Source organism: Euwallacea fornicatus, chromosome 1 (assembly GCF_040115645.1).
Source record: "Euwallacea fornicatus isolate EFF26 chromosome 1, ASM4011564v1, whole genome shotgun sequence".
Taxonomy (NCBI): domain Eukaryota; kingdom Metazoa; phylum Arthropoda; class Insecta; order Coleoptera; family Curculionidae; genus Euwallacea; species Euwallacea fornicatus.
Genome location: NC_089541.1, coordinates 3,864,169 through 3,886,989, shown reverse-complemented (window position 1 = coordinate 3,886,989; position 22,821 = coordinate 3,864,169). Strand labels below are relative to the sequence as shown.

Below are 22,821 nucleotides of genomic sequence, written 5' to 3'. Positions count from 1 at the left end.
ATGAGTTATTGATAATGTTTTGACTTAGATTAGATACGAATTTACGCCTTGTTAACATGCGGGAGTACATAGGACTAAACAAAAGCTCTTTAAGTTGGGATTCAATTTAACCGATGTTTAGGTTCAGAGGCTCCTGAAGTGGTAGTTTAATGGGAAGTTACCTACAAATTTTCCAAGTGAGTCATTTACCAATATTCAAACACATCAATGAACATTTCAAATTGATTAAATTGAATATAATTTAGCTTATAGTTACTTCATTAGATTCTGAGTTAGTCAAGCCTTAGAGGTACACAATAGTTCAGATAGACAACTGCTCAATCATCATAAAGGGGCCTACTCCAACTCTGATTAAGCCCAGAATCATGCAGACAAGGAGTTAAACACAAAGAAACGCTTTTATTACAAGAACTTGCTACATTTTGCAGCTGAAAAATCTAATGCAGCAAGGGCACAATTAGTCCCAAGTAGTGGTTCTCTTTTATTAGTGCTCCACCTAATTCAAATCGGGAATTACGAAAGTTGCAACTTTGAATGGATAACGATTCAAAGGATAGATAATTCCGAGGATACAGCTTTCATCATTTACAGCGATGTGAATTGTTTTTGCGCCAATTAGCGAGGATGGTGAATTATTGATGATTTTGAGCTTTCATGAAGTGGATAAAAGGTAATGCTAGGAGATACATGCTTGCAATTGCCAGGGGAGTTTCGCTTTAATCGTATATAGGAGATGCAGAGGAACGATGAGGGTTAATTTATCACTTTTTAGGATATTTGCGCCGGAAAGAGTTGAACCCATGCTATCATCGCTCAATAGTTTATTAATGGATTAAAATTTCAATTATCCTTACTGTTTTTTTGATAAGGTCAAAAGGCCATAATTTCCACATCTCTCACTTACACAGATTTGTCGCATTTAAATAAATGATGCCTTAATGGCAGAAACATGGGTTGGAGAAATTTGGAGAGGATTAAACTTACGAGGATAGTTTCAGAAGTACCCGACCTAACAATCAGAAAAAAATGTTTGGAGAACATCACATTAGTTTTCAACACAGTTGTCTTTGAAATTGACACAGTTTTCCTGGCACTGTTCTATGCCCTTACAGCTTCGAGCGTTTCAAAATAGGTATCAACTTCGAAGTCCACTCCTTCCTTATTGGCAAATCTTTTTCCACCGAGCCGTTTTTTCAAATTGCAAAAATATATAAAAAATAGAATAAGAAGAAAATCATCTAAGGGAGCTAAATCGGGCGAACAGGGTGGATAAGAGTAAAAAACTACAATTGCGATAATTTTTTGGAATTAATTAAGTGCTTTTCTTACTTTTCGGAATAAATGTATTATGCACTAGAGTAGCTTACAAATTCATAAACGCCGTCGCAGTTTCTGCGCTGCGATATAGAAAAACAGAAGAAAGCCAGTATATGTTCTGCTAACCTTAAATACTCCAATCCCCTGGTGATGACCATGGGCGTACCCTGGTTGGGGTGCAATTAAGCACATCTAAATTGCCCGCAGTTTTAAACCGTAGGGGAAAATCCTTTTTTTGGAAATGCGGCCAATTGGAATTGGTGCTGTAAATTTTGAGCCGACGCAGCATACTGCTGGGGATTCCCACGCGGACAAAGTATGGGGCTGAGAATTCTAGTGCCGCCAAAGAATATGGCAGAGAATTTTAATATACACGATAAGAGTGGCCATGGGCGTACCGTAAGGGTACGCTACACCCTCGACCCTATTGAAACGTACACTTAAAACTAACTATCTATAGATTACATTAAATTCAAAACAGTAAGAAAAAAGTTCGAAACCAAGTTGATTAATTTTCGCGGTCGCAATGAGGGAAGTGTGAACTGATGCGTTGTCTTGATGGAACAAGACTTTCATTTTCGCCAAATACGCTCGCGTTTTCCTAATTTCTTCGCTTAGGAGTTAAAATAAATTTGTATAATATTCTCCGTTTATCGTTTTTCCTTTAGGGAGATGGTGAAAAAAAATTATCCCACGAATATCTCAAAAAACTAATGCACTTCATCTTTCCTGCAGATGAAACGATTTTCGCCTTCTTTGGAGCAAATTCTCCCCTTTGAATCTATTGTTTTGACTGCTCTTTCGTTTCAGGTGTAAAATAATGGACCTATGTTTCGTCCATGGTTCTGAATCGATGCAAAAACTCGACTTTCTTGCTGCGAAACTTTGCTGAACACTTCCTCGAAACCTCCTTATGGCGCTGTTTTTGTTCAATTGTGAATAATCCCGGCACCTATCCTGCGCCCACATTTATCACATCCAATTGTTTGGTAAAAATACGATGATGTACAGTACATTTTAAAATGTCAATCTTCGAGTACAGTTTTGTAGATTTTCATCGCCACCTCTGGAGTGGTCAAATCTGGAGTGCCATTGGGCCGAGTATTGTGGAGGTCGTCTGGGCAGCTTTTTAGATATAAGCTTTTTAAGGTTAGGTCTTTGTTATATTAGCAAATTGTTGGCAAAAAAATCGCCATCTGTATGCCAACTCGGGTACTTTTGAGAATGTCCTCGTATCCAAAGAGTGTTAGTCGTTATGGGGGCCAAGGTTAGGCAACGACCCGGAGGGGGGGGGGGGGGCAGACTAGGAAAGATGGCGAACCTCCCTGGTCGGCGGTTTTGCTTGGGGGTGGGGTGATTAAAAATTTCGCCCAGGCCGCCAGTCTTGCTAAGGCCGGCCCTGGATGTTAGGGATAACTTTGCCATTCAATAGCCCCTGGCCTGACTGTCAATGTTGCCTTCAGTACGAATAATAATTCATACTTTGCAATTCCTTTGAGCAGACACATCCTTAAAGGAAAGAGGCTTATTCAATTTCCATGAAATCTGAAAATTATAACAAAATTCTTCACTGTAGGTAACAGAGCCGTATAACCAGATTATAAGGAAAATCATCCCCATCGCTACCACCTTTACATTGTCTGACAAGCTCAAAATTTAAGCAGCTTATTTTATCTTCCCTGGAGGGATCCGCTCATAATAAATTGCTTAAGCGTTTTGCGCTCATACTCGTACAAAGCGATTGTCCGTTACCTGCAATAAAAAAGCTGCAAATGCACGTTTAAACTTGCAGTGTTTGCTAAATCTTTCCAGAAATCCTGGAATGAAGTGGAGAAATTTATTCATTCGCCTGGATTATCATAACAGAAACTGGGAAGCTACATTTATTTTATCCAAATGCCGGCATCGTTACTCTAGTCATAAAATAGCGAACACGAAATCCGACGTAGCGCTGAAAAATTCCAATAAAAACAGAACGATTCGACTTCTCGAGGTCCTTCCCAGCTCAGGTAAAATATTAAAATTTATAATGACGCATTCTCTAGCCAGATAGCGCACTTTATTATTTGAATTCAAAGGACATCGCTTTAAAATATAATCTCGGTGAAAAGTAATGAGCAGGGATTTTACGCCTGCAGACAATAAAACAAAATTAAATTCCGTTAAGGAGTCCTTATCTTGATTGGTTTGAGAACTAGGGAAGCAGCTATGAATTTTTATAAAGAGGGGAATATGAATAATAATGAGGGACCATATTTGCCATTTTCTTATTTTCTGCAGGGATTAAAATCATCTATTTAAAATGTGAGAAGGGTTTTACTGTGCTGCAAATAGACAAATAAATGCACTACGGCGAATATATTTCGCAACTTAAAATCTTGCCTCGTTAATTGAAATCAACACGAATCTCTAAACCCCCTCGAGACAAGTATTCCATACTTGTACCTCGGAATTATCAATTAGAGCACCCCAAAGAACAATTTCGAGTCTTTAACACTCATCAGTTTGGCTCATCCACAGTCGATCACGCATTGACGTGGAATGGCATAGTGGTGTTGGGACAAGGGGTGAAAAAGATAACTAGGAGCGCTGCCCTTCATGTTGGCTCGAGAGATTTCGAATGCCCTGTTGATCTCTCTTAGTGAGTCGAGGCTTTGAATTATGCAAAATATCCGCTACAGTGCATTTTTTTTTAATTAATTTAGAGCAAATTAGGTAGTTTTCAAGCTAATACTGGCCCGGTTTTCCGCGATCCTTCACGATTTCTTGAGCTGTGGCGGTGGGAAGGTAGAGGGCGACGCTGCAGGTAGTTGCTTCAGTTACTAATACAGCGCCATTTACGGGTTACGTCTCGTCTGTGGTTTGAGGGTAGAAACCGATATTCGGGGCGCTTCGGTCGATCATAGATCGATAGGAACATGGTATGGGCTTGTCTTACATCTTGCGAGCTTCCTGCTTATCTCATCTACTTAGTTAATACCGCAATGTATGTAATCCTCCATGGACAAGAAGATTCTAGGAAAATAAGTTCTTAATGTAAAACGTCTCCAAACACAAGTTTATCCTATTCTACAAACTTATTATGGGGCAAAGGATTCGGTCTGTGTCATTGGCGTCGGGAGCACCAATATTTTTCTAATAGCATTCTCTTAAGTTTCCCTTTAAAGCTTTGTTGGAAAAGTCGCTATTCAGCTTCGTTCAGTCTTAAATCGGATTTTAAAATGACATTATTTCCGGGAATTGGGGTAATAAAGTATGGATAATAGTTCGGCATTGTTATGCAGTCCGAGAAGTAAAAGTTACGCATTTAAATTATTGGCCAATGAAAAATTCGAGTATTTGCAATTTTTGTTCGGAGATTTATAATAATTGCATTTTAGGAATCAAATTAATGGTTGTAAGACCTAGATTACAGCGTGCTTCGAAAAACGGAAAATCAGACAATATTTCAGCAGTAAACAGATATTTTATGCCAACACTTGTGTGTCCCAGTTATTAGTTTAATGCACTGGCAGGCAACCTGCTGTCTTTCAAATACCCCAAAGCAAGTAATTAATTATCAGGCACAAGAAACTTGGCCATAAACTAGCCCCTATTTATTCCTAAGTAACAACAATGTCACGCTGTAAAGTTATGTACTTAATAGTTTTATTATGGAAGCTACAGTAAGATTTAATTAATAAGACCGTTAGTTGAGCTTAAAGTTTCACTCGGCAATTACCATATTTCCTTGGGGAATATTTGCTGACACCACTTGCTAAGGCTCTTAAATAGTTTTTGAACTATTTGTATTTTGTGTTGCATGGTAAATAAGACTTAATTCTTGCAAAGGATGTTGTAGGAAAGGGAGGTTTGTTTTTCAAGCAGCGGGAATTAAGCTTACGCTTTGCGACTTTTCAATTATTGCTCGTTTGCCTCCTAATTAGCAGCCGGGTACCTACGAAAAATGTCATTTTTTATTACGGAATTTTAATAATGAGAAAAGTATGTTTTTGGTAGGTCGTTAGTGTTCGCTTTATTTGGTAAGTTTTTCCAAGTTAGTTAATCGGTCTCTAAGTTATTAGCACTTTAAGCACTGCGCGCGCCGGTCGAGCATAAAGCTAGAAACGCAGTAGGTAGGGTAACTCTTCCCCTACCATGTCAAGAAAGTCAGTTCCATGTCCAAGCGCGTTCGTCTTTGACAGGGTCAATAGGCCATATAATAGTACCTTTAGGATTCTTTCCACCTTTTCACTGCTCAATTACTTGAGATACAGAGCGACAAATGAGATTTGCGCTTAATTTTCTGTTTAATACGATGATTTTAAATTAACATTAATCAAATTTTATCGTGCGAGTCACTAAAAATTCGGAGAGTGAATAAGAAATATGGGTAAAGTCATCCTGAACTCTTCAGCTCAAAATTTCTCCCTGGTACCTGATAAACGGAATCCCAAATCGAGCTCTAAATAAATATATAAATATTCCATTTGTGTTGAGTTCTAAAGTCTGCTTTAGAATTCAATTACGATAAAATGTAACGAGCTGAAACTTTTCTGGAAAACATAATAAAAGAAAATGAAATGGCATTGCGAAGCCTTTCTTCTGACGTCCGAAAACAATTCACTCATATTTAAAAATGCCGAGACGATTATTGTTCTTCGCTCTCTTGAGTCATTAATTTTAATGGTCTCGCCCTCGCAATCACTCCGAACAAAATCCTCGGATGTGGCACTCGACCCTTGTTAACCTAACACATTCTTTTTTCTGGAAAACCTTCATAAAACGAACTCTATAATCATAGATTCCAAAGGAAAACTTTCCACCGAAAGTGGCACCCCCGGAGAGCAAACTTTTAAGGGAAATTTAATTGCCTTCACTTCAAATCACATAGTTCGGTCTGGGTATGTTAGGCAAGAATTTGTGGGGTAATTGGAAATAGAGGCTAAGCACCCGTTTCTATACCAAGCCGAATTTCGTCCCTAAACTTTGAACACCATGAATTATTGGTAGCATTGTTTACTTAACGTGTGAGCCATACGTGGTAAGCACAACGTAAGTTTTTATTCTATTGAAAAGCACAAAATCACAGGTTTTCATAACAAAAACTTTGTCTACGTACATATTTAAAACAGAATTCCGAAGGATTAAACCGCAGTGGATATTAGGAAAGCTTCATTCCTTTTTGCGAATTTAATAGGATATAGAAACCGAATTTAAAAGCTGAAAGCTAACGAGCACAGTTTGCTCCAACTAAGCCAATATAAGCCATTGAAAGATATTTTCATGTAATTCCAAATGAATCTGAAAATTGAACAAATTACCGCAATTTCATACATTTAGAATTTTCATTCGGCTCGAACAAGAAGAACGCAGCAAGAGCCAAAAAATTTCCAACCTGAAGTCTTAAATTCCATCTTTCCTAAGGAGCTATCAAAAAAACCATCCATAAAACCTCTTCAACTCAGCCATAATTTCAAATACTCCGTGTTGGACCTTATACAAAGTTCGGTTTCATGGATTTGGCTGAATTGGATACGTTTGGCATTATTCCTATAATTCCAGGCAAATCTTCGACATCTGGTGGTATTGGAACGTTTAAACAGAATTATCGCAGTTTAAAGTTATATAAACCTTAATTTGATCAATTTGATCGATTTATGTCCATTTCACGTTGATTTTATAGTTTCAGAGGAACATTATTAAAACTGTATTTTAATGACCTCAAACGGTGGCAAGCAATGTACATAAATCCATTAAATTTGTCAACGAAAATTCTATTTATGTGTTTCTGCTTTCCCTTACGCAAACCCTTCAAGTTTGGAATATGAGTATTTTGAACATTTTGACCGGAGCCACATCACTTGTATTGAGCGTTCTCCTCTCACTTTACCAAATTAGCCTATTCTATTAAAACACAAGAATTTGAGAAGTAGAAATTTGGTCACTTGTAGATGATAAGAAGCTGTTGAAATCTGGCTCCTGTTTCTAGGACCATGTGTGAGTGGGAAGTAATTTTTTTGCAATTTCGAGGAAGAAATTTATTCGCCCGTTCGGTTGGACAAAAGGTTCATTTTCGCCCTTACGTGTTTCTAACGGAACTGCATTCCCTAGCATGAAATTAGGGTCATTCCGTAATTTGCATTTAATTTAATAGTTCATAATTTATTCAAGTTTTTTTCACCTCTAACATAATTTACTAACTTTATGCGGTAATTTTGTAGTAACTGCTCGAATGAAAATGAATTTTTGTTCTTGTCAGAAAATATATTAAAAATAATGTAATTAAAGAACATGCATTTATCTCGAGCGTTACAGTATTTGTGGACTTCAGTACCGAATATTTCCTCTTTTAACAGCTTATAGACGACAAGGCATGCTTCGAATCAGGTTTTGGATCAAATTTTGCGGAAAATTGTCCCATTCCTGCACCAACATTTCGCGAAGCTCTCTGGAATTTCTAGGAGCGGGCACAGGTTTCCGTAAGCGTCTCTTTATCTCATTCCAAACATGTTCTATCGGATTAAAATCCGGACTTTGAGCAGGCCAGACAAATCGCGTGATTTAAACTTCGTCGAGAAAAACGGTAACCATGTGGAGTCGTGCATTATCATGCGTAAGGGTTACGTTGTCTCCAAGAATAACTATGAATGGTACACTATGGTCTTGTAGACTCGCTGACAGTTTAGTTTAGAGTCCCATTTCGGATAAAAACTAACTCCGTATGAGCTTCACAATAAATTCTTACTTTGTCATAATTGAGCATCTACCAAGTGGAGCTTGGACACATCTCTTGATTGGTCATCACCACTCTCTCGCGCTTCTGTCCTTAACTCAAAATTGAGATTCATCGGGAAAAAATACCCGACTCCAGTCTTCTATCTATCAAGATAAGTGTTCTTGTGCAAAATTCAACCTTTCAAGCCATTCTTCACAAGCAGGCAGAGGCCCTATAACTCTAGGTTGAGAAGATAATCTAACAGCATGAGGTCGCTTTCTAATGGTCCACTCACTTTACATTTTTTACTTCTTGCAGATGAGTTCGAAAGAAGATTGCCATAACCGTTCGATTCCTCAAAGTAATAAAAACAAAAAAACTATCATCTCCAGCTGTTATATCCGTTCCTCATCTTGATATGGGTCTTGGAGTGAGCAATTCAGTCCCTTCATCTTCACTCGTTCCAGACTAGATAGACTTACTTCAGAGTTTCCAGCAATTTCTTTCTATCCACGAGCACCTTCTATAGCCTCAACGATAGGATTTAAGGGTATTTTAACGAAAGAACAAAATGATAATTATATTGACACTAGTCGTAGAATTTTCAATATTCACATAAAGACACAGAACAAAAAATTCTGATAACGCATTTCAGGAATTTTGGTCTTGGACCGCTTTTCTTGTTGACCGCTCATGGAAACAGGTGATTATTCTTTAAAGTCATTTTAGATTTCAAAGAGAAGCCATTCTAAGCTGGCTAAGGTTCCCCTTGAATTGGTTTGTACAAGCTTTGAGAAATTTTTTGAAGTAACCCTAATTTTATGTTCGAGAGTGTAGAGTGGACTGAAATTCGAATACCTGTCCTTTTTATTTTGAAAAAGTGCTGATGTTGGGGTAAATTGCCCAATATATCATAAAAATCATCATATATTGCTTAAAATTCTACTACTTATTAAGTGTGGGATTTTTATATTTATTCTAATTAACAAACGCAGTACGTCTACGAAAAAGAATATACCCACCTTCACAGTACAATATCTCGAAAACTAGTGATATGCATGACAAGACATACCCCACAATCAGCAGCACAAAAACCCCAAATAAACGCTCAGACGTAATTATTGTATACCGGACATTGCTATTAAATGACGAGAAAAATGGGTCTTGCACCCTCTTCTCTGGGTATATCCTATCATTGAGCCACTTCTTCATAATACCACTCTCCATAATTTTCTGGGCCACCCTGTCAAATTCTCTCTTAAATGGCGAATTTATCTGTAAGGCAAATCCCATGTAAAAATTCCCAATGCACTCTTTCAAAGCCCTGTAGTTCTGCAATTCTTCGCCTTTAAATCCGTACAAATCAGTCACATAAGAATTTTCAAGGGTTTTAACTGTTACTACACTCGTACCATCGAGGATTGTCTTCGTTCGATCACCTTGTCGGTACAGCAAAGCCAAGTTGTTAAACAACGAGGAATTTACATGGATAAAGTCTTTCTGTATGTATGATTTCTCTTGGAATACAAGTCCATTGTCCACTATATCCTGCAAAGTGTTGATTTGGCGACCGAGCCTTGGTATGGCAATGTTGCTGCTAAGCCCTGCGTTGTAATAGGTGCTAGTGAGGAAGCTGTGAAATATCAGACATAGAAAGGATAATCTTATAGACCAAATTCTGGAGACATGTCGCGAGAGCTGCATATTGCCAAAAGAATATGCCCGTACAACACTTATTAAAACTGAGCTATAGTCAGTTTCCGGTAATGCACTTTTGCAGTTGCTAAATTTTCCCCAATATTTCATGAAAACTAAGAGGGTAAGTGTGGCAAAGATCATTAGAAAACTAGATGCAACCCAAACATTAAAGTTGAAGGGCTGGACCAGGAAAAATGCCGCTGGTAACGGTCGAGCTTTGGGAACTAGGAATGTGTTGCATATTTGGTTCATGTTGAGGGTGAAGTCGACGTTGTTCTTGCCCATATTTGTGACGAACTGAGAGCAACCTGCCATATCAGATTTTTTCGTTTCGACCGTGCTCAAGACGTAGCTCCATGGATTCGCTGAAACACCTATCAAGGAACAACACTGCTAGACTTACTAGTGATTAAAATTACCAATTTTTCTATCGGGAAAAACAAATTCCACAGGATAACCCCTGGTCATTTCCCTGGCCAGGCTAACTTCAGGCCCCCCCAAAACCCCCTTATCCGCATCGACATAGATAAACGGTTCGCAATTAAACATCGCGAATTTGAACGTGTAATTGAACTTTTTAAAAAACGAACCAGCATTCCAGGCCCTTTGGGCAAATTTTTTCCCATCGAACGAATAGCCCTTATCGTTAACGCCCCACTGAAACACAACCTCGTCGCTTTCCAGGCGAACCACCCTATAACCTTTAAGGGATATTTGTTTGTCATAATAAACTTCCAACTCCATCACATCGAGCGCATATAATCCCAAGAATTCAGGAAAACGTACTGGGGCTTTATCGTTGTATAGAATGGCCATTCTCCTGCGATTTCTGATTAGATCGGTGCTTGAATCTCGTCTTTTCAAGAGCGCTTTGAACGATTTAAAGCGGTTTATATTCAAAATGTATCCCTGGCATCTGGACATGTATCTTGATCTTATTATGGTTTCATTCTTAAATTCTAACATTACTAAAGGCTTTCCAATTTGTTTTAGTAATGGTTCCTTTAAGTAGACGTCCTTTTCGTAAATGTAGCACAACGTGTTAGCGTTTTCAAAAATTAGATTAAAAAGATGTCTCGCAATATTCATTGCCAGAGGATTGTGGCTTTTGTGTAAGTCCATTATTATTTTCGAGCATCGTATGGAATATAGTAGCAAAATTAAGGATGCCACAGAATGTTTCATTTAATTGGGAGAATGTGAAATTACGTTTTTTACTGTTCAAAAAAGTGCTGGCTTTTGTAATACTAATGAGAGAAAAGTTCAAAATGTTTTATTTACCCTCATGTAGAATGGCTGATGGTTTCGTGCCATAATTAGAAGCTGGCGCTGTGCATACCTCCTGGAAGTAAATTAGAGGGCCCACGGGTGATGTTCATTGAATTTATGATTTATCCATGTAGGACGTCTTATTAAAATTTAACAACCAGGCCTGGAGCGAAAATGATACGTTACAATTTCATTTATTAAGGTGTTAAGGTGGAAATGAATATTTTTTAAAAACTACGCATTTCAATTTTGTAGTCAAATAGAAAGTGAGCTGTATCTTCAAAACTCAAACACAAGTTGCTTTGACCTTTAAATTAAAATTTTCTAGGTAAAGTCCTTTTCGAGGAATGATTTCTTGAATTTACCTTAAAAAACTTTCTTACTAAATCTGGTATCAAGTAGAAGGGAAGCTGTAACTTTCGAGTGAAGTTAGATTTATTGGAAAATGCCCAGTTGACGGCATTCCATAGCCCCAACGCACATCTTCTTGATGTCAGAATTTCGATCCACTAATTAAACTACTCTCTAAGAGACCGATTTCTGAATTTATCTTATGAATTATAATTATCAATTGCATAGTTGCGTAGATAAAGAACAACACTATACAGGGAGTTGGAAAATAGCAGGCCAATCCGCTAACCGTAGACTTCTTGAGCGAAAACTATTTGACTGTCCTTATTACGACTTTATACTCACAACACAGTGCTGAAGTTGTTAAAAAAATTGTTAATAACATCGGTGTTTCTTGTCACATTGTAAAGAAATTTTGCGGTTGTACACAATTCAACGAGGGGCACTTTTTCCATAATTTGGATAAAAATATTTCAAACCCAAACGAGGAAAATGGGAGTCATGGACACGATGCCCCCACATTTTTTTACGCACGCTAATGATGAACGTGATTAATTTTTTACTAAATGTTCTTTTATCTTAATTTTTTATTCTTGTAAAATTTTAACTTACCACTTACTTTGTGAATACTTCAACATTTTGCGTTTCAATATTTTATACAAGGGCATGCATTAAAGAACGGGGCAATTATACTGAATTTTAGATTTAATTGACATTAGTCCTATATAACAATTTAGATTCACTCAATCCATTTAGTTGTATTACTATTATTTATTTTGAACTTTTCAGAATCGTTGTCCGTTTTTGATTGAAATTGGATAAAATCTAGACGAAATACTAAGGAAAAGATTTGTTTTACCCATAACAAGATATTTAAGATAGTCATGTGACGATACATCCTGTTTTTAGAGATATTTTCCCAACGTAATAGAAAAATAGGTGCCATATATTGAGAGGCAATATGCTGGAATACCCTCTGAGGTAAGTGGCAAAAAAAAAAAGTTTTACAAGAATGAAAAATTAAGATATAGGAACATTTAATTTAAAATATTAAACACGTTCATCACTGGTGTAGGCAAAAAAAAGGTTGGGAAGGAAAGTGTCCTTGACCTCTCATTTTCTCCGCTTTGGTTCAAATTGTTTTATCCAAATGACAGCCAAAGTTTGCCTCATCGTATTGTGCAACACAGCAAATTTAATTAAAATATATCAAGAAACACCGAAATTATATACATTTTCTTTTTTCAACAACTTCAACATTGTAGGATGGGTATAAAGCGCCAAAGAAAAACGTCGCATAAGGAAAGTTTAATTATTTTCGCTCAAGCAATCTGTGGTTAGCAGATGAGCCTACTAATTTGAAACACCTTATATATATTATATAATTATAGTCATATTTCGAACTGGTGGAAAAAAAGATAGGCTGCGTGATTGATGAAATTTGGAGTTCAAATTAAAGTGTCTTTGAATTCTAAATTTTAAATTTCTTGATACAGTTCCTTTTAAGGGGTTATTTGTGGAATTAATTTTCAGCATATTTCTTCTCAAAAGTGGAGCAAAGCGAAAGAGAAGCTGAAGAAAAAAACATGTACAGAGTATGTATAGAGTTTCGTCATTGGTAGCACTTAACAGTCTAAGATTAGATCTCCTCGACGTAAAAGTTTTCAACCTCTAGTTAAACTCTCCTTTGAGGAACACTTTTAATTTGGGGGGGAGGGGTAGATGGCACTTTTCAGTGGCATAGTCAAGCAGAAAACGACTTGTAACTCTGAAATTGGGAAGCAATACATAGACCTGTACGATTGATTTCGTTTTATAAAACCAGAGTTAAATCCCATTGACCTGAACAAATCTTACCTGATAAATTTGTGTTTTTAAAAGGTACTTGATTTTTGAAAAAGCGATTCTACTTTAGCTAAAAAATCTTCCATAGTTTAGAAGTTAAACTCGTGCTAATTCTGTTAAAATTGTGTTACTCCTGGACATAATTACTCCAACATTTATATATTTACTTTGCACGGCCATCACGTCCTCTACTTTGTTCGTGACCAAGCAAAAGTACAGTAAATTTACTACATAATCTAAAAAATACAACTTTTTGTATAAGATATACCATTTGTCTATGATTCGAATATAAATTAGGAATTTTTCTTCATAAGTGTTTTTTACTTACTGGATATAGGTGCCCACTAAAAATCTAAGAGACGAAGTAGGTATTAAAATAGTTAAGTCTTTAGGAAACGAGGCAATTTTCTATCAAAAAAATAGTTTAAGGTCTTGCTAGTGGAGAGTTCTCGGCTCCAACTAACCTCCAAATAATTCAAAGAGGTTTTAATAGTTTAAGTGATTAATGCTCTCATAATGGCGAAAAACCGTTGATTTCGGTTAGCAATAAATCATCTCGACGGCACATACTCCTAAAGATAGTAGCCGACATTCTAATGTGGCTGGGGGCTAATAAACTTTAATGTCGTTTTGGCCATATTACAGTAATACGAGTTTGCAACATTGCCCCCGAGAACAAAGTTGTAATCGTTATTGTTCCATCTTAGTTGAAAGTGTAATAAAGTTAATCTGGGGAATATATATCTATCGGGGAGTGGCTATTAGTTGGGGAAAATATCTCGCTCGCTTCCGAGGGAATTAATATTCATTTTATTACCGCCATTTTCTAATAGAATTAGGTACTTTGCAACTTGGGAGTGCCTAAGCCGATATCAATGTAATGCGATAAAATTCAGCGCGATGGAAGATCGAGAGTTTTCGAATAACCATAATTTACAAAAAATCATGCAGTTCTTTTTTTTTTCAGTTTTGTAGATTCATAAAGTCAGTGAAAATGACCATCATACCTATTTTTCCATCACATTTTTCTAAGCTGATTCATGTCAGAATATTTTGGATTATTTGAGTAATTTTAAAGTAATTTTTCGGGCTTTACAAACAACGGGGGTTATCGCCTGTTTACCTATAACGGAAACTTAGTTTTTCCAGGCGTTAATATTTCACATTTTCAACATTTCTAGCGACTACAAAACCCAAAACATACCAAGTAAGTATGTGTCTAATATTTCCACTTTTACCCGGTATTTTTTTCTTGAATTATATGCACTTTTTTTGTATTCAAAAATCAAAAATTTACTGACAATTTTAGTTTTTCCCAGTTTTATAAAGTGAAGTTTTTTCAGCCGATCCCTCAGAACGTTCTAGATTTTTTAATGTAATTTAAGAAAGTTCTATTGAGGCCTTTGGATTTAAAATCCGAGAAGATCAAGAATTAACTTTTAATTAGGAAAAATATCTCCTTCATTTCGTAGGAAGTAAAAATTTGTTTTGAATCGATAGTTTTAAAAATTAAAATTACTAATTTGCAGTGTAGAAGTGTTTAAGCAAATATCAATGTCACGCTATAAAGTTCTAAGGGGGGGAGGAGCGAATTCTCAAGCAATCATTATAAAATACTGACAGTCAAAGTTTTACCTTTTTGGGCCACAAAAGAAACCTCTGTAATAATCTCGGTTTCCCAACTGCTTAAATTTTCTCCCGGCAATTAAAACCAGAAGACAAATTGAATTTTCTGGTGAGCACTAAAAAGGAGCTCTTGCCGTTTAGCTACCTGGAAATTTGTTTGGCCTTAGTCCTTGAGTCGATAAATTTTGTTCCAGCACTCAAAATCAGGGGAAAAGGCCGTCACCCTCAGGAATCTCAACCCGGAACTGACGGGGAATTACAAGTGCGAAGTGTCAGCGGATGCACCATCTTTTCATACGAACATCTTGTCGGCCCATATGACGGTCATGGGTGAGTAAATATATTACGAAAAAATGTTTCGTTCGACTTATTTAAATCAACTTCTTTTGGAGGATATTCGTCTTCCGAATTGAAAGTCTTTTGAAATTTTTCAGGTTACATGGAGCCTGTCCTTATCATCATAAAAAAAACATCCAAATCCTTAAATCAATAAAATGCCAAAAACACCCAGAGTTATTTTCTCCATCCATTTATATTTCAGAGGCGAACAACTTAACTGTCAGCCAAGCAGAAACATAAATTCCCTAATCCATTACGAAATTACATTTCCATACAATTTTCCATTTCCAACGTTTGTGAGCAAAAAGCAGTTATTACTTAAGCAAGCATCCTCGGGGATTATTAAGGTATATCGTCCCAGTAATGGGTTGGCCAGAGAAATCCTAGGAAATGTCCCTTTTCTTGTCCTATCTGTTTTGTTGGTGTTTCATTATGGTTTTTACCAAATACACAAACGTAATTGTTTTTTTTCAGGTATTCCAGACCAAAACCCTAATATCAAAATCCTCTTTCACAATGGCACAAAGGTGGAAATAGGGAAATCCATCGAGGCCGAGTGTTTCTTGCCAGGATCATATCCAGGGATGAATTTCACTTGGATTATCAACAATAATCAAACTGTGAGTATAAATACAAAGTTTCGCATGGAAAATCATCACTCAAGGACTCAGCTAAAAGGGAAATAGATTGTTTTCCCGATATCGACATGTTTGCCATTTGACGGATTATATTTAGCCCACGTCCCCAATTCCCCGACACTTTCCATGTTCATTTGCGTAATCTGTCAAAATCCGTTATTAAACATTCAAGTCCCGTTCACTCGCGATTAGGGCCGTAAAGATGAAAATTCGGCGCTTCTTGAACATTTAGAAACTCCAGACGACGTAATCGTTAAGGCCGTTTTATTAATTCAAACGTGGGCCAATGCGGTAATCGTACTGTACAGGGTTTAGAGATAGGTATCGCAAAAACGAAGGTGTTGAGGAAGGGGCCTGTGGGTTGGTTTGTATAACTGAGGGTACATTTCGCTGTATTTACTTACTTAATGAAAAATCCGTTTAGTCATTTTATTCAACAATAATTATGTAGACTGCACGGCAATATTTACTGAAAAATGCATAAGTAATTTTGGGCTTAAGGAATATTTTCATATAATAATTCACTCATACTAACTTATACCAAAAACCCAGCACTGGGAGAAAATAAAATTCAAAGTAAAATCTTGAAGGGCTTTACATATAGTGCAACTGTACTATGAATAACACTATTGCAGAAACAAGGAAAATAGGAATAATGCTAAACTACAGACCAACAAATCACATTATTTCCGGTGCTAAATAAAGCTTTTGATTGCATATTAAAAAAAAAAACTTCAGGAACTCATTGAAAAACATGGGGGAAAAATTAAATAAGGGGACATATTTTATGAACTGTTTTATATTGGAAAATATGAAGACAAGTTGGTATTAACATAGGTCCGCAAAAACCTCTTAAGGGAGGTACAGTCCTTTGAAGGTTGCTCCCAAAAAATTCGGAATAGCGTGCAGAAGGGGGAGGGGGGTATGTGTACTTAGCATATTCTTGTTTCCTTTAACTTTTATGACAATTTGCATCGGTGTATGATTTCCTGTCTAAAAGTGCACAGGAAAGGTACTCTAGATAAATTGTTGTAGCACCAACCGTTTAAGAGATATGCCGCTATAAAGGAAACATTGCAAGGTGAGAAGCCGAGTGAAGTTTTTTAATTGATTTTGAACTTGTTTTTTCAACCTTTGTTATCGTTTTATATCTTTTATCAAAAAAATTAGTTTTGTTTTATTAGACAATTTCCCTACTCAATTTCAGCTTCTCACCTTGCGACATTTCCTTTAAAGCGTCATATGTCTTAAACGGTTTGTTCTCGACAATTTATTAAAAGTACCTTTTCTGTATAATTTTAGACAATAAATCATACTCCGATGTCAAATTGTCATAAAAGTTAAAGAACAGAGGAATATATTAAGTACATGTAGCTTCCCTCCTGGTTCCGCACGCCATTCCGCATTTCTTGGAAAACACCTTTGAAGAACCGCAGCTTCCTTACGACGCATTTATGGACCCATGATTATGACAACTTTTTAAAATATTTTCGAATGTAAAACCAGTTCTTAAAATATGTCTCCCTATTTCATTTACGCTCTGTATAACAAACGTAACTGTTTCACTTTAAATCCAAACACTCGACTATTCACCCAGTATTTGTTCTTCATAACACGCAATAGCGCATCTAAATGATAAGAGATCGACAAGTCCACTTATGGACATTAATAAGGTATCTAACAACGTTTGGCACAGTAATCTTAATGCTACAATACCTGCTTAGTACCATTAAATATTTATCGGAAACAAGGATCTAAAAGCACAAATAGATGACATCTTGTTTTCGTCTTTTCTTCTAAACAAGAGCTCTCTCAGAAATTGTCGCTTTCATCCTTCCTTTATAATGTATATTGCCGCGATAATATATTGGACATACAGCCATGGCCTAAAAGACAGGAAACATATGGACAAAACAGCACACATTGCAACACGGTGACGATACTGCACTTATTGTATCCAAAACTCCGGAGAAAGCTGTAAAAAGGCTTTAGACGCTGACGGACAACGCAATGACATGATATTATAAATGGAGGCTACACCAACTGCCACCAAAAAGTAACTTCTACTCTCAAATTAACTATTTAAAGCAAAATCCCGAATATTAATAGTAGACACATAATTAAACTAAAAACCAGGGTAAACCCCTTAAAACTGATAATCACTACGTTCGAAATATGAGAAGAAAAATAACTAAATATACAAAAGAATCAGTATACAAACTGCAATAAAGATAATCTACGTGCAGACGTTTGTCAGACTACGGACACATACTGAGGGCAAATGCAAGGGAAAAAATCGATGTGATACACACAAATAAAGGACATTGCACTCATGCCGATTACAACGGTAAAAAATCCAAGCAATTACTATATATACGCACAGACTTAACAACAAATACTACAACAAATTTAGGGAACATGGAAAGACTATCATCACATCTGAATCATTCTGGACCATCTTCGACTTACAAGATAAACAAGGCGATTCCCCATCTTTTTTTCTTCAGCCATTCTATTGAAACATTCTCAACTGTTTTTTATTGTTCTTTCTTCTTTCCATTTCATGAATGATTATTTATGCCCGAGTTTTTGTAACAACCGCAGGAAGACCAAATGATTGATAGTCTCATTTTCTGGAAATGAACATCATTTATGCACAGATCGATAATTTGTTGATCAGGTTGGCAAATATTATTAAATAACTCGCTCCGATAAGCTCTGTGCGTAATTACCCGTTAGTTTCGAATAAATGATTATGTAGATAAATATTTTCGATATTTTGAAAGTGCCTTTAGTTTAAGATAATTTTAACTGAACTTCTTAAGCTTCTTGGACTTCATAGTAGATGTATTCTAATACTTAAAAACTTTTTTGTCACGAATACAATTTTCAAAAGGTACTCGTTCTGGTGTCCTGGTGCCGGGCAATGTGGGATTCACCGAAGGCCTACTCGCTGAAAACCTCAGATTGAAAAAACTTTTTCCGATTCCGAAACTGTCCGTAAGAGATATATCGTCAGCGACGGAAAGAACTGCCAGTAACTACTGTCTACTCCACTCGCCTTTTGCTAGTTTATACCGCTATTTTTCTCATCTGTTGCATTTTGAAAACATCTTCTGTCTCTTTGGGTCATTTTGGTCCTGTTGTAGTTTTTTCCGCTCTTCGTGCGAGAGCATCTTCATAATGGCTTCGCGCCTCCTTATGCTCAAAATACATATGTCCTTTCAACCTACGGGGAAAAGCCACTCTTCCTCCTTCAAGCCACTTTTTCTATGCCCTTCTGGTCCCGTATCGTGTTGTTACCAATTCTAATGTGTACGCATCCGACAGGAATTTTTGCTTTTATTGTTGCTCTATGTTTGCATTTTCTCCTGAGATGCTTCTCCTTGCATTTTGACTTCAATACTTGTATGGTCGTCCTTAGGATTTTGATGCTTTCGTCATTTCTTCTTGACCTTCTACGTCCTTTATTTCTGGGTTTGCCCTGAGAACTGGTTTCTGATGATGCAATAGATGGGCCTTTCGACAGGCCCGTGTCCAAACGCTCTCCGGTTTCACCCATTAAACATTCATACTTCCGTTTCCGCGTTTATTACCTCTGTCTTTGTACTCCGAAGTGGGTTATCCGGATTGCGAAAAGGATGCCTCCAGGGGTCACCACGTGGGTATGTAGATAGGGCTTTGACCTCCGGTATTTAAGTACTAGAGTCGACGAAAGAGTCAGTCGTTCAATTAAGTAGAAAGCATTACCTATTTCTAAGATTGCTACTAGTATTTTGTCTCAAAATTTCCTTATGGAGGATCAACCTACTTCTTCTCTATGTCACTGTGGATAATTTCTGGATAAATTTCTCTAAATAATTAATAGACACTACGCGTCCCCTAACACCCTATAAATTCGTTGGAGCGCTGTTGGAATATCTCTTTAAGTTTCTGAGATAGCAAGTTGCTTTTGATATCTCCATTTGCTATTTCATTTAAATACATATGGAATGTTAGCATTATTAACATTATTATAGGTTAGGAAATATCATATTACATATCCCTACTGCTATCTCTCATTTTCCGCCCCTACTTCCTCATCTATTTCAATGAATTTCTTGTATTTGCCAAGAAAACTATACATTGCTCACAACGACAACGGTCTCTTCTGGTTGCTTTGTTCTCCAAAATGCGCCACTAGAACATTTTTAGAGCTCAAACTCAATACTCTTTTGGCAAGAAACTGACGATTTTATACGATCTGCATAGAAAATTGGACTTTTTATTAGCAAATTTATGTGTATATAGGTTTTCTCGATAGCTATAGGACATGGAGAAAAATGACTAGAGCACTCTTGATATGTTTTTTTTTTTTAAATAAGCCCAGTAAAGTAATTAAAAATTTTCTTTACCTTTCGTTTTCCACCTAAAAAGAAAAGTTCAATTTAGGCGAACGAATCCTCGTTATTTCGTTTTTAAGTTAGTTACAGAAATAGAATTGTTCCATTACTAAAACACTTTTTTTGAATAGATTAGGATTATGTTAAGGATTTATTTTTATAAATAGATCAGTTTTTTAACTAAAATATAAAGTTGAACTTTCTTAAATGTGAGTTTTGACTTGCATTTTGCCATCAAACTGCAACAAGTTTGAACCAATAAAACCTGAAGCCACTGAAATCACACTAAAAATTTCATTCAAAGCACTATTAACTCATTTTCGAAACATATTGCGATTGATGCCCTTAAAGAAGATAATCCTATAATTTTTTTTTTGAGATTGAAAGAAAGTCATGGATTATGCTCCAAAGTCGGACAGCTTTTCCTTCAATTTTTTAAGGTACGAATTGAAATATGTTTAAAACTTAAAGTCAGAGTCACTGTTATTTTGAATAAAGCGTTTCAGCATATGAATTTTTTTCTTGTTTATGAGAATAAACGACATTCAATAATTATCATACATTTTTTAATAATATGTTAATAAAGTACTATCCACAGCACGTTATTGATGGATGAACCGCTATGTCAATTGCAAAAAATAATTTTACTAAAAATTTAACTTCTGTTCATATTGGTACCACCATTTTTCGTTTTCTAGGGAAAAGTTCTTTTCCCAATGGTGGTTAAATCAATACTCAACTACTAATAAACTACGATTTTATATTATAATTGAAAAACTGATTGATCTAATATACATAGAGGACTTAAAGCCTCCCATAAATATGTAAAGAATTGAAAGAAATATATTTTTTTAAGTGGTAGAAAACGTCAAATATTATTTTTAATTGTGCATTTTTGACTCATACTAACAGACATGTGTGTAGAGTTACCTATGTAGAAGATAAATGTACTTTTTCATTTTTTCCTTATGCAACCTCTGATCTGATCACGTTTTTAAGTTCTTTGAGAAATTCTGAACATATTTCGTGTAAATATCCATGTCTAAAATGAACAGTTATTAAAATATTTGCGCAATGTAACAACTAGAACGACCTGCTAGATCTCTTGACCTCATCCTTATGAATTTTTTTATGAGGTTATCCAAAACATAGGGTGTATTTAAGTAAGCCCACCAGTATAGAAGAGTTAAGAAATAATATTACTCAAAAAGATCAACAAATGGCTCCTCAAATGATAAGAAACGCTTTGGAGAAACTTGAATTGCGGATTGCCCATTATCAGGAAGGAAGTCAACGGGGCATAGTTCGCATATTTAGTACATTAGATTATAATAGTTTATATTGTTATTTTTTGTGTATTAATAGTTTTATTGTTATTTTCTACTTTTTGTATTTTTTTTTCGAAAACTGTTCGATTTAAGTATGGGTATGTTATATGAAATAGGTTTAGAATTTTCCTAAAACTCCAAAAATTCATATTATACATGAGGTTCTATTACAAAAAAAAAATGAAAAAGTACATTTATCTACTTCACGAGTAACCCTGTACACATATGTGTTACGTGAAAAAAATGCACAACAAAAAACAATATTTGAAGTGTTGCAGCATTTTAATGAAAAATATTTCCTTCAATGTCTAACAAATTCATGCAGGGCTATTGGTCCTCTATGTATAATTTTTTTAACATTCATTATTCAGAAACGTGTCTTAATAACGTAGTAATTAACATTATAATTAAACGTAGAGGGTTAGCTTGAACACAAAAATCTCCTCTTTACTGGACAATAAAGACTTGAAGAGTATTTGATCTCTTTCCTCTACTTTCCGCGACTTCCTACGGGCGCTGCGAAACTTGCGCGCACTGTCCATGTATGGTCTATTTTGGAAACGAATAGTTATTTTCTTGCCTCATAGTTCCCACTACTTTCCCGTTGTATATATGGTCGATTTTTGCTAGAAATTCCATAAGATCTCCTGCTCAAAAAATCTTTCCCAATATGCTAAATTATCCTAGACTGAAGTCGCAACTGTTGAATATCTCGCCCAATAAAACGAATCATCATGGCATATTAACCTGTACCTCCGATCAGCAAGATGCCTCCGGCATATTTGAGTCTATAATAAATGAATTGACAAGGGTGCCTGTCCCTTGTGTCGGCAGGGTTCAGAAGACCCTGCAAATTCAATTTGTTATGCCCCTCACCTCCACGTTCACTGACTGAAATTGGCTTATTTTTTTGACCCTAAAGGAAACCTCTATATTTTTTTATATGTGTGCTTATACATAACACATATATATGGCATTATGATAAATGATTAAATAGAGGCTCTTTGAGAACCGTAGTTTCGCTATTCGCCGCATTTTGTCCCTAAGATAATCAAGTATTGTTCTATAGTGGATGCTCTATTGAAGCATTATATGCGAGATGAGAAAGTTCATGTGCGATGAAACAACACTACGAGTGAAAATAATAAACCCCGAAACAAGTATAAACGAGGTTAACTAACTAGGTTTCATGCTAGTGGACAATAACTCAGCTAAACCTCATTAATATTAAAATGTTTATGTCTGATTCACCGGAGCGAAGATAATTATTACTCGTATTTCGAACAAAGTTTCGTCCAAATTTTGTTGTTTATAAACTCATTTAACTTGTT

At 36.1% G+C, this 22,821-nt stretch overlaps 2 protein-coding genes across 7 annotated transcripts in view; one reads left to right on the top strand and one right to left on the bottom strand.

Annotated features, from left to right (window-relative positions):
- The window catches only part of LOC136339960 (uncharacterized), a 195,100-nt gene that overhangs the window by 76,025 nt on the left and 96,254 nt on the right, over positions 1-22,821 (top strand). For all 6 annotated transcript variants that reach the window (XR_010732231.1, XM_066283642.1, XM_066283653.1 and 3 more), the window contains 2 exons: positions 14,998-15,133; positions 15,617-15,762. Coding sequence is in view for 5 of the 6 variants with exons in the window: in XM_066283642.1 (XP_066139739.1) it covers positions 14,998-15,133; positions 15,617-15,762 (282 nt within the window). In the remaining variant the exon portion in view is untranslated. The remainder of the gene's footprint in view (positions 1-14,997; positions 15,134-15,616; positions 15,763-22,821) is intronic.
- Positions 8,988-10,834, bottom strand: LOC136343277 (glutamate receptor ionotropic, delta-2-like). Its single transcript, XM_066289892.1, has 3 exons — positions 10,132-10,834; positions 9,037-10,077; positions 8,988-8,992 (listed from the first exon to the last, which is right to left on the bottom strand). Exons 1-3 carry the CDS (start codon positions 10,832-10,834, stop codon positions 8,988-8,990), a joined length of 1,749 nt encoding a protein of 582 aa, XP_066145989.1.